Genomic DNA, 12,350 nt, shown 5'->3' on the forward strand with positions numbered 1-12,350 from the left:
TTCAAAGAAGACGTAGGTAAACGACTCCAAGTATGATACTGAGTATGAAATTATTACTTGAAGGGATAATGGATCGCTTTGGAAATTACTTTTTTTTATTGTGACCATGATGCGTAGTGAGTGGGACATTTTTTGGCATTTCTGCACTGCATGGCCTGGACACTTTATTGGTTGCAAAAAGGGCTGATTTACACACTGGACCCTCACTATTTATAAGATATTACATCAGGCATTTTTCCAGGAAAAATACATTATAACACTTTGCAATCTGAAATTATTACAAAACTAGAATGACTGCCTTGTAGTTGCATGATTCCGCCAACAAGACAAGTTGCAGTTTAAATGTACTGTATGTCTTTCCAGGCTCATATACTGTATATAGTGAAAACTTTGAAGCAATTTAATAAAAAGCTATTTGATTAGTGTATTTTTTGGCTAAGAGAAGATTATGATGTCACAGTGGAGTTGATGTTTTGGGAATAAAATGTCAGCACTTCATCATTTTATCCTATTAGACATTTGTGTCAAATGTCATAATTAGCATAGGAATTCTTGAGTTATGGGCTAACAATGCATTTTGCGAGGTCACTGTTACCTTGACCAAGGGTCCTGAAATATCGTGTTCACAAGAGTGGGACGGATGGACAGATGGATGGACAACCCCAAAAACATAATGCCTTTTGGCCACGGCTGTCACCGGCACAAAGGCATAATTAACAACTACATCAGTTGCAAATGGCCTAGTCTGGATTGATGACAATTAATTCACAAGATAATCCACATTGCGGGATCTTCCACTGGATGTCCCTCGCCTTGCAAAACTGTTGGTTTCAGGTAACATCAACAAACTTCGAGCTAGCAAGTTAGTCGCTGAAAATGGCAAGTTTTGAAGACAATTTGGATCGTGCAACAAGGCAGGCCTGCTTTGTTCTTTCAGGGAACGATTGTAAAGATTTACAAAGAAAATGTTTACGGCATTTACTATCTAACTGGGACGTTTTGGGACCGATTGGCAGGAATTTGCGCCGGACAAAATACACACGGCGATACACTGGTAAGAGCAAATTATGTTTAACCATGTATCCATCCAGCTAATTTAAATAGCTCACCTTACTGTATTTTGTGAAAAGTTAATTTAATATTGTATGTTATGCGTTTTCTTTTATGGGGTGTAAATGTTCCACATAAACAAGTTCCTTCCCAAGACCATTTTGCAGATATACCATTGCTGCATCTGGAGCTTAGTGCCGGCCAAGATGATTGTGATTGGTTTAAAGAAATGCAAAGTGTAAGTGTGGAGGGGCCAGAACTTACTCCGCAGCGCTGTGGAGATAGGTCTGGTAAGCAGGACTACAAATGGCCCAATCCACTCACTCACTCACTCACTCACTCACTCACTCACTCACTCACTCACTCACTCACTCACTCACTCACTCACTCACTCACACTCACTCACCTCACTCACTCACCTTTAACTGTAATATGACTGTATCTTTGGGGCTGTTCTCTGGTAGGCTGACATTGTAAGTTTGCTGGGTGAATATCGGGCTGTTGTCGTCTACATCCAGAACGGTGACGGACAGTGTTAATCTGGATCTCCGGGGGTCCACTCCACCATCCCAGGCTTCAACAATCAGGAAGTAGTGACCTCTTACCTTAAAGATGACAGAGACTCACGGTCAAACATCAACAAAAAATACTCATACTGTCATCTTTGCCACCGTTTACTGCTTTCTTTTATGTATGGCATTCAACAACTTTGAGGGTCATGTGAAATCTTAACATATCAAGCACTTCCGCTGACCTCTCTGTCCAGTGGCATCGTAGTTCTGATCGCTCCAGTGGCATTGATGGAAAACAGATTCTGGTGGTTGACGAGCCGATAATGGACCATACCATTTGTCCCCAGATCTGGGTCCGTAGCCTAAACACAGACGAAGAAATAACACAAGCACACAAGAAATAAGAAATGAGGACTAAAGGTTTAAATAATCCGCTTTGAAATGCCTGCAATTCATCACACTACCTTTGAACAGGGGAGTGGGACTGGGGGGAAAAAGGGGACTGAGTACCCAGGGCCCTCATGTGAGGAGGGCCCAAAAAGATGCTAGAATGAATAGCTGTGGATGCGGAGAGGGGTCCATAGAAAATGCCATTCTACAGGGCGCAGAATTTTGTGCTACACCACTGCCTTTGTAGCAAATCATTCTTTAAATTTGAAGTGAATTTCCTCTCAAATCAAGCTCAATGTGTGTCAATAAAGTGGGCATATGTCTGTGTATGTATACAAGTGGTAAAACACTTAGGGCCCTATTTTAACGATCTAAGCGCACGGTGTGAAGTGTGTGACGCAGGTGCTTTTAGGGCGTGTACGAATCCACTTTTGCTAGTTTAAGGGTCTCTGCGCCAGGCGCATGGTTCAAAAGGGTTGTGCTTAGTGTCTTAATTAGTAGTAACTTTTATTCACGTATTTTATCTCTCAGTTCTTTAATTTCTTATACTGCACTGTCAATTTTATTCTTGTCTTTTATCTAGTGGTATTTTTGAACAGATAACAGACATATTTCAGAGAATTTAGAGATTATATATTATTATTATTGTATAGATTAGAAAGCAAAAAACACGGGTGTGACAATAGATTATCCATACAAGGACCACGTCTGTGAACTGGTCAGATTTAGTCTGTGAACTAGGTCAATAAGAAAGACAACATCTGTGAACTTGTCAGATATTTCTGTGAACTTATCAAGAGACAGACTGTGAACTGTCCCGGATTTAGCAAGGTTTACCGAGATTAAATTAAGCTTTGTAGCGACGGCTACAGCGTAGTGAAAAGTAGAACTACTGCAATCTTGTAATGGGTAACGAAAACACCAAGTAACTGGAGCCCAAAGGACCTGTGGTCAGAGAAATGTTTTTTTGTTTTTATTTAAATCATTTCTACCTGCACTTGAATGTTTTAATTTGTTTTTTAATCGTTTTCCAACTGCTCTTTAATGTTTTATGTAAAGCACTTTGAATTGACCTGTTGCTGAAATGTGCTATACAAATAAAGCTGCCTTGCCTTGCCTTAATTAATCATAGGTGTGTTTTGGGTGTAACATGCAATAAACCAATCAGAGTGTCATCTCCCATTCCCTTTAAAAGCCAGATGCGTTTGTACCTTGGCGCATTGCTATTATAATGGCGGATTTGCTAAGCAGGAAGGAGAGGAGAGGAGAAGAAACTGATCTGCTGACGAGCAGATCATATCATACTATTTCACATTGTAATATTTGCACGAGCTGTGCACGAGCCTAGGCGCATTTTACTAATGCGCTGTTAAAATAACAATGAAATTGTTATTTTTTTAAATTGACAACTGCGCCGGTCTTAAACTAGCAAAGACACTTGTGTCGGGCTTTGTGCTGCGCTGCGCCGGGTGCAAGACAGGGCCCTTAACCTCTTTTCAATCTTGTTAACATTTACGAAAGCTTTTCTTCCTCAGTAAAAAGAAATATATTTGCAAGTGGGTGAGTGAATGTGTGCGTCTGTGTGAGAGGGAGAGAGATACTGGGAAGTGAGTGGAGGAGAATTATCAATGTATTACGCCTTACAGTTTCATTCAGGAAGCTTCTGTGAAATTGGTATGTATCCACAATTAATTTGTATTAGCAAGGACCTTTTGACTTCTTAACCCAACACCATTTTATACACTGTTTTCTTAATAAAATTTCAGCACAGAGGGGCCATAGTTGAGAATGAATGCTATTTCCTTTTTTTTTCTCTCTTCCTTCTCTACTTCCTTCCTACTTTCGTGTAATTGCTCTCTTCTGTACATTTCACACAAAGAAATCCAACTTCTTAGATATAGCTTTGGCAAAGTGACAAAGGCAAACCTTGGTGGTCTACTCTCTCTCTCTCTCCCTCTGTGTCTCCTTTTTTTCCATTATTGCAACTTGTCCAGGGCAATTAAATTTACTCTCCACTAGTAGCAAACGCCATTCTAGAGTTACTGTAATGAGACAGGGGTTTCAATTTTCACTTGGAAAAAAAGTAGCATTTCTTTCCTTGGTTGCACTTCTTTCATCAGACAATATTTCTGTATCCGTCAACTACAGTCAAACCCTGACTCTGTCTCCACATCATCTCTTCCAACTAGAAAATAAGGTGTTGAGAAGGTGACATATTGCTGGCCGGTGTTCCTTACACCCTGTCTGAGTGTTCATCCTGTCCAATCAGCATTCTGATGGCATTAAAATACATGAGACCCGAGCAGAGGAGAGCAGAACAGAGGAAATGTTAACACAGTGTGTGTTTGTGTGTGCGGGGCTGAGGTTTGCTTACATTGCTTTCTGACTTTAAATGTCCCCAAAAGAAAAATATAATTCAGGGGTGAGCAGCAACTGTTATTAATAATTGCTTCACACCTCTTCTTATGGCTAACAGTAAGAAAACTGTGTGTGTTTAATGTTATCAGTCAGAGCGTGAGCCGTCAGGACTTTGCATAACAAAATTAGTCAAGAAGAGGATTATTTTGAAGTTGATTAAATGTTTAAAAAGAACATGGACTGCCATATGATTAAGGATAATCCTTATGGTATTTGCATACATTATGTTATGCTAATTTTGTCATAAAAAATCATGGCGATAAATTTTCTTTGACGAAAGATATTGCCATGACAATGATGTGACGTTAATGAGAATGTACTGATCGCTGAGGATAAAGACTATGACACAGTTATGAAAAACAAAAACACTGGAATAAGAGTCAGCAGCTGGCAGCTCTGCCTGACAGTATTTAAGTACAGCGGTACTTTGAGCAGCAGTATGCTAACATACTCACAATGACAATGCTAACATTTCTCGCAGGTATAATGTTTACCATGTTAACCAACTTAGTTTTGCATGTAAGAATCCTGACAATCGTCAATTAGCACTAAACACAAAGTACAGGAATTAGTTTTTCAGGTGTTTGATGCATTTCAACCAAAGTACTGGAAAAACATACATTTCCACCTGATGATGGCGCTAGAGGAAAAGTTGAGGGATCACCAAAGTTATTAGGACTCATCCAATGGGGATTGTGAATGTTTGTTTAATTTCATGGCAATCTGTCCAATATGTGTCAACATATTTCACTCCAAAGTGTCCAAAGTCCCAAGTGTATAAATTATAACTTAAGAAGCAGTGTCAAAATTGTCAGTCTAATATGTTTATCAAACACCCATTACACAATTCATATTTCATTTTATTTGCTGTACTGTGTCACTTCTTGCTGTTGCAGTGACCCATTTTTCCCCGTTTCCACAATTTTGGATCATTAAAGTTTCATCTTATCTCACACAGTGACTATTAGGATTAATAAAAAATTAGGGTTCTGTCTTGCCAGTGTTATGCAGACAGCAAGAGAGAAGAATGAAGTCCTCTCAGTGTGAATTGCCTTCAGTTATTCATTGACATCTGGGTGTAAAGCTGTATTATAAATGTAATGGAGCATCCAGCTTTTGGATAATTATCTTGGGTTGTTTGGAGAAGGGGGAGAGAAAGAATGGAACATGGACACTAAGAGAGAGAGAGAGAGAGAGAGAGAGAGAGAGAAAGAAAGGGGTTGAGAGATAAGAGATACAATTGGTGGCAAAGGAAACAAACATTTTGTGAACGTGCAACTGTGTACGTTTTGTAGACGTAAGCAGAAGTGGATCTAATGTGTCTGTTCTTTTTTTTTTTTTTTTCTTTCCTATAATAAAACCTTCAATATTTTAAAATATTTTTTTTTTTTATTTTCTTTTTTTTTTTTTTTTTTTATTAACACCCCCACCCCTCATAATTAAAACCTGGACGTTGACATGAATGCTGTTTACAAGTCGGGAAGTCAATAACAATAATATCTTTATGACATGAACGTGGCCTAAAGCTTACTAATTAAAACGTTTTATCAACAATGAGCCATCCTAGCAACCAAACTCCAGGAAGTTTTTGGTCAGGGACATAACCCCTTTAAATGGCCAATTGTCATTTTTACACTTTGTTTTTTGTACAGATTAAACAAACAAGACAGAATGTGTTACTAAGTGAGCTTTGGGGGTGCTGTCTTGGACAGAGCCAGACTAGTTGTTTCCCATTTCCAGTCTTTATGCTAAGCTAAGCTAACCGACAGCTGGCTGATGTCTTACACTTAAAGGTCCCATGGCATGAAAATTTCACTTTATGAGGTTTTTTAACATTAATATGCGTTCCCCCAGCCTGCCTATGGTCCACCAGTGGCTAGAAATGGTGATAGGTGTAAACCGAGCCCTGGGTATCCTGCTCTGCCTTTGAGAAAATGAAAGCTCAGATGGGCCAATCTAGAATTACCTCCCATTTCTCTGCTTTGCCCGGCCAGAGAATTTAGCCCACTCATGAGAAAGAGAGAGACATCATGGCTTGCAAAGCAAGCGAAGCATGGCAGTTGGTCAAGGCTACACCCCCACCCTCCACCTTGCAACCCCTTCTCTCCTCCTCAATAGCATTTAAAGCTACAGAGACAGAAATGGCACATACTAAGGAAAGCTCATTGTGGGACTGGCTTTAGTGGTTGTAATTCTGCACCAAGGCTGAATTCCGTGAAAGAGACCTCAGATACAGTATTAGGGGACCACTAAGGCCTACATAAAAGTATCCAAAAAACAGCATGTCATAGGACCTTTTACAAACAGATAACACAGTGGTATCAATTTTCTCAACTACAATTACTCTCGTCAAGAAAGTGAATAAGCCGATTCTCCAAAATGTCTAACTATTCTTTGAAGTGAAACATTTTCAAGCTATCATTGACAGTGAATAAATAATTTAGAGTATCCAGGCCCCTTTTTACATGTGCTTCCACGTGTATTCCAAAAGGCTAACATAACTTGAGTTTTGACATGAAAAGATTTAGCCCTGTGATGTCAGCCAACTGAAATCATTGAGGAAACTGGAATAAAGATAAATGGTCAGCACTTTTCTCCTGCCTATGCCAACTATGAAAAGGGCAGATGTTTGATATTTGACAGGGAGACATTATTTTCCATAAAACCTTCCTTCAAACTGCCAACAGTAAAGTTGTCATAGAATTGCATTTTAGCCACTAGATTAAATGCTTTAGATAGTGTGCTGGATTAATCGTCTTGATGTCAAACATACTGATGTCTGCAGTTCCTGGAGTTGGGTACTGTGCATGTGTGTGACTGTCTCTCTATCCTTGTTCTTCTATTCTCTCTCTCTCTCGTGTCTTATATTCCTCCCTCACTGTCTTTCTAATAGTTATCTCTGCATAATTACATTGCCAGACAGTTAAAAGCCAACGACACAATAGAATTCATGTCTGAGCTGCCTTACGTCTGCTGCTTTTCAACACACACAAGCAGCTTAAAGCCTGAAATCTACACTCTGTCTCTACAATCGCTAGCTCTGCCTTTCGTGTTCGGGGGCTCATTTCTCTGTGTTTCCAATATCCCCTTTTTTTTCTTTCTCCTCTTTTCATCACTTTCTCATCTCCACCTCTAATTTCATTCCTAGATACAGCATTAGACGTACCTGCAACTGAAACTAAATTACTGAGTTTTTTTTTAATATCTGTCTTGGAGCACATTTATTTTGCTGCACAAATACACCATAGTCAGGTATTATAACAGTGTGGGAGGCTTTTCTCAGTAAGTTACGCAAACAGACAAGCCATCACTCGAGTAGTCTCACTCCTACATTGTGGGTTAGATTGCTTCAGTATTTGAGTCTGTTGGTTCTTTTTAACTTGGTTTCCCATCAGGTCAAGTTTGTGCTCCACCTGAACTTCATTTCAACAGTGTGGTGTAGCGTCACATAACTACAAATAAATACTTTTCTGCGAGAGGAAGACATCTGTTTACGTCCAAATGACACATACATGTATCACCTACGGTATAACCTACGGTACGTATACTACAAATGTATTTGTACTTGATTTTCTATGTTGTGTTGGTATGGTTCAGAGCAGTGTTTTCCCCAACCTTCCGGGTTGGGACCCTCAACGGGGGTGACAAGATAAATCTGAAAGTACGCGAGATGATAAACAGGATGGTTTCAAATGAAAAACATTTCTGCTACACAAAATAGCATTTATTTTTAAGGCTCTCCGCTAATTTTTGCTTTTTTTCCTCATGATTTTACCTTCTCAAGACCTCCAAACATTATAAAATCACAGTGCAGTCACAGTGCAAAAAGATTGGAAAAAATAAAGAGCCAGCTATTGTAAATGTCCAATGTCCTTTTTGTTTTCTTGTTTTATTACTGTTACTAGCATTCATGGTGGCTTTCTACGATGAACTAAATCCAAAAGGATTCTTTCTTTGTTTCTAGTAAAATACTGTTGTGGTAAATTAAATGCTTCATCACACTGTTATTATTTTAAAAGAGTATAAACGGTATGAAGAGAGATCGATATGGTCTACTTTCTGAGGTTTTTTTCCTTTCAAAAATCCTAAATCAATTTAAAGCCATTTACGAAGAACAAATGTACAAACAGTCTCAACACCAAGCCATTTTTGTGCAGCGTACTGCCACTTACAGTACATGTTGAGAGTAAACAACCATGTTGTACTGCCAAGCAATCATGCCATGAAGGACCAACAGTCTGCAATTTCTTTATTCAAGCTATCAACTGCAGCAGGCGATTTCACTGAATAATTCCCGTGTGGCTGAAGGTGTGCAAATCAGTGAAATCATCTGCTGTTGTGCTGGACTGGTAGAAAACCTTGAATCTTTTCAGTGGCTGCCATGGACGGATAAATTGTAAACTGATGAAGAGGGAGGCAGCTAACTGGATAAAAAAAAAGTTTGATGTTGAACAGCATGTGCATGCAGAACAACACCCTATGATGCAGCCTTGTCCACTGTTTCTTCTGGGTATTACGGAAAATAATTACTATTTAATAGGGCTGTCAAAATTAACGCGTTAATTTTTGCGTTAATTTTTTAATATTTAACTCGTTAAAAAAAATTAACGAAATTAACGCGTTTACTTCATGTGGCGGCTGAGAAACGTAATACGTCTACATAACAGCAGGCGGCGCTACTCTGTATTGTTGCCCAAGTAATGATTAGTTAAGCTGCTCCACAACAATAAGTACCCACTAGCTACAGCAGAGATACCCCTTGCTGGGGAATCCATGTAGGTGTTGTGTCAAAAACTGTTTCCCTGTAGTCTTTCCTGCTACTTGCGATCTAATTGGAGGTGAACAGCCAATCAGAATTGACCTTTTGATTCTGCGATTGGTTGGTTTTGTGGCACACTTGTAACGCTGTGAAAATCTGAGCGAGCGTGTCTAGAGTTGAGCACGCAGAGAGAAGAGGTTGAGAGCAAGGGAGACAGGACCGGAGCGCAGCAGCTTTTACCTGCAAGCAGAGAAAGACATGCAAATACATTTATTGTGCCCGAAATAGGTTTTTGTTTACTCAAACTAAATTATTTTTTGCGAGTGTTAATTTCTGTTCAAAATGTAATGTAATGTGCTTGCAAAATATAGTTCTCTGCGCTCAAAACATACAATTACTCGCTCAGGAATGTGACACATATATAACGCCATAGATTGACAGCCCTACTATTTAATGATTTCAGGAGTTTTTGCTTCTATATTGTCTGCCGCTATATCATGCACATGAAGTGTTCACCTGCTATAATCATTTCTGTGATGGTCATATGACCTCTTTCTGAATTTCCCCAATCTTTCCTTTTTTTAATGCATTTTTCACCTCTTTAAAACCCATGAAAGTCAGATTAAGAATGCAGCCGTACTCTCTAAGCTCTGCCGTCTCCCCTCTTCTCTCTCTCTCTCACCCCTATTACCTCTCCCCAGTGTCTTTCTCTCTGCCACCCATGCATGTCTCACTTCCTCCTCTCTTTCCATCTCTCCCTACCTTATCAGCATCAGCAAACCAAGGTCAGGTCCATTCATTCTTCCAGAAATCTGTTAAATACCTACAGGTAGGGGACCTGGTTTGGAATGAGGCCCAGAGTCGTGCCTTGCACAGCCTGCTGAGGGATCACACCGTCTGTTTTGGTTTGGAAAAACTCCAAGGGTCCTTGAAAGGGAAGAAGTTCAGGATTGGAATACTTTCAAGTGCCCTCTCTGAAGATTATGGTGGGTTTTTGGATGTTGAATTTGGAACACATCCAAAAGTCTGGGCGAGAGTTAAAATTTGGGATGCTTGGAATGAAATGTCCTTTTTAAGGATAAGGTTTACGAGTGTGGAAGAGTGCCCAATTGTCCAAATAAGAAAAGGTATTATGCTATTAACTTTGGAACATGATAAACGTAGGACTTGTTCAAAACACTAGACATGGGTGTACAAGGGCCATATCTTTATCTCAGGAGAAGTCCTAGTGTTTAACCAAAGAAGGCTGATTAACATTTAGAACCTAGCGAAGTGTCACACTGATGACTAAGACATCCTGACTCTGGTGTATAAATGCTATGAATTAAGTTTGGAGCAAATCTAAGCAAGCGTGCAACCGAGGGAGCATCTTAAAAGATCAGAGCCTATCAAAGTGACAGATTTACCCATGACCCCTGTCTGGGGAATACACGTGTTAGTTGTTAGGTCTGGAATGAGTCCAGTAGTCTTTGTGGAGCCGAGGGTGCTGATGCAGGTGGAACTGCATCCCACAGTGCTGAGGAGAGATCATGTTACTTAAACATGTGCTAGATTTAGATTATTTCTTCTTACATTATAGTGTAGTACCGTATAGTGCTGAAAAGAAGTTTAAATGCTGTGATTATGTCAATATAAGTGACTCAACTTTTCAGCTGCACAATTAAAGTGAATGCACTTACTTTACATGCTAAAATGGCTGCTTACAGTGCAGAAAATGAAAACGAAGGATCTAATGATTTGCTTAATTGCTGACATTTTGTTTCTTGCACCATAGTATACTTTTAAGAAAAAAACAACATTGTTCTACTGAAAAGTAATATCAAAAAATGACAATTAATCCTTTTTTTCATTAATAATCTGCAATTTGTTTAAAACGTTGCTTCTTCAGTGAGAAATTTCAGTTTTCCTGGGAACGAGGGAGTGATAGAGTTCCACTAAAATGTTATTTTTACATATTCAACCCAAAATAGACAACGTCCTTAAGACACACCATTCTCTCAAATCATTGTATCTTTTCTAACTACAAATATGCACTCACAGTCCTCAGAGTACAATAACATAAAGTCCTAATTACAAAGCTACCAAGGTTTACAGAGTTATGTTAGTGATCTCTGGTCCCCATTGTAAAGGATTATAAGAGCAGAATTTAATTAGAGCCTCTGTGTGCTGTATGTGTGGTAAGAGACTGTCAAGGTGGAAGACACAGAAATGTAGATGAGGCCTATGCAGTTAAAGTAATTGTGTGTCTTTCTTAAGGCCCTTATGTCAGAATCGCTCACAGTGAGACAGATGATCCGTGCCACAATCACAAAAAGAGTTGTGTTATCCATTTCAAACATGTAACTCTACAACACAAGAGAAATAACGGAGTAATCTCATTTACATGCTCTCCCGTGTAGATGCCTGGTCTGAAATAATTGATACAATGAGGAAAATTGTAATCTAAATTGGCTTTTTTATTCATGATCTATCATTATAACAAAGGATTAGTGTGAGAAAAAGCACATAAAAAGATAACACACAAATACAGTCATGAATGTGTGCATGAAAACATTAGCATACAAACATACGCTCTCATATAGACATGTGTAAATATATCCTACAGTGAGGACATCTAAATGTTTTTAAAAACATGTAGTGAGCAGTGAGGTGAGGTAGTAGGAGAGAGGGATGTGTGTGTGTGTGTGTATGCTGCTTCTCTGTGCATGTTTTAGAGTGTGTGTTTGTGGGTCTTCCTACCTTGACCTGTCCAACGTAGGCTTGATCCTGCTCCTCGGTGACAGTGAGGTTCACTGGCAGTGAAGAATCGAACAGTGGGTCATTGTCATTAACATCTGTCACCACAATGTTCACCGTCGTAGTGGAGGTCTAGACACACACACACACACACACACACACACACACACACACACACACACACACACACACACACACACACACACACACACACACACACACACACACACACACACACACACACACACACACACACGTTACTATTCTGGTCAGTTCAGATGACATCTGAAGCTGAATTTTGTATTCTACAGTATTTAATATGTTTAACTAGCGCCGGAAAGGCTTATATGTTATGGATTACACAGGTTAAATCCATATTTCTAGTCAGTCTATTTGTCCCTCTTACTAACAGCCCCCAGCTGCATTCTAGTCATGGCTGTCTTTGTGCTTCTAACAACCATTCATCAATGGTCCACTTTGCACCT

General features: G+C 39.4%; 1 protein-coding gene across 1 annotated transcript in view; it reads right to left on the reverse strand.

Moving 5' to 3' along the window:
- LOC120551617 (protocadherin-15-like) overlaps positions 1–12,350 on the reverse strand; it is a 196,036-nt gene that overhangs the window by 71,810 nt on the left and 111,876 nt on the right. Inside the window, exons 20-22 of the mRNA XM_039789112.1 lie at positions 11,869–11,997; positions 1,805–1,924; positions 1,470–1,655 (exon numbers count right to left, since the gene is read on the reverse strand). Of these exons, the coding sequence (XP_039645046.1) occupies positions 1,470–1,655; positions 1,805–1,924; positions 11,869–11,997 (435 nt within the window). The remainder of the gene's footprint in view (positions 1–1,469; positions 1,656–1,804; positions 1,925–11,868; positions 11,998–12,350) is intronic.

The sequence above is a fragment of the Perca fluviatilis genome, chromosome 21 (assembly GCF_010015445.1).
Source record: "Perca fluviatilis chromosome 21, GENO_Pfluv_1.0, whole genome shotgun sequence".
Classification (NCBI taxonomy): Eukaryota; Metazoa; Chordata; class Actinopteri; order Perciformes; family Percidae; genus Perca; species Perca fluviatilis.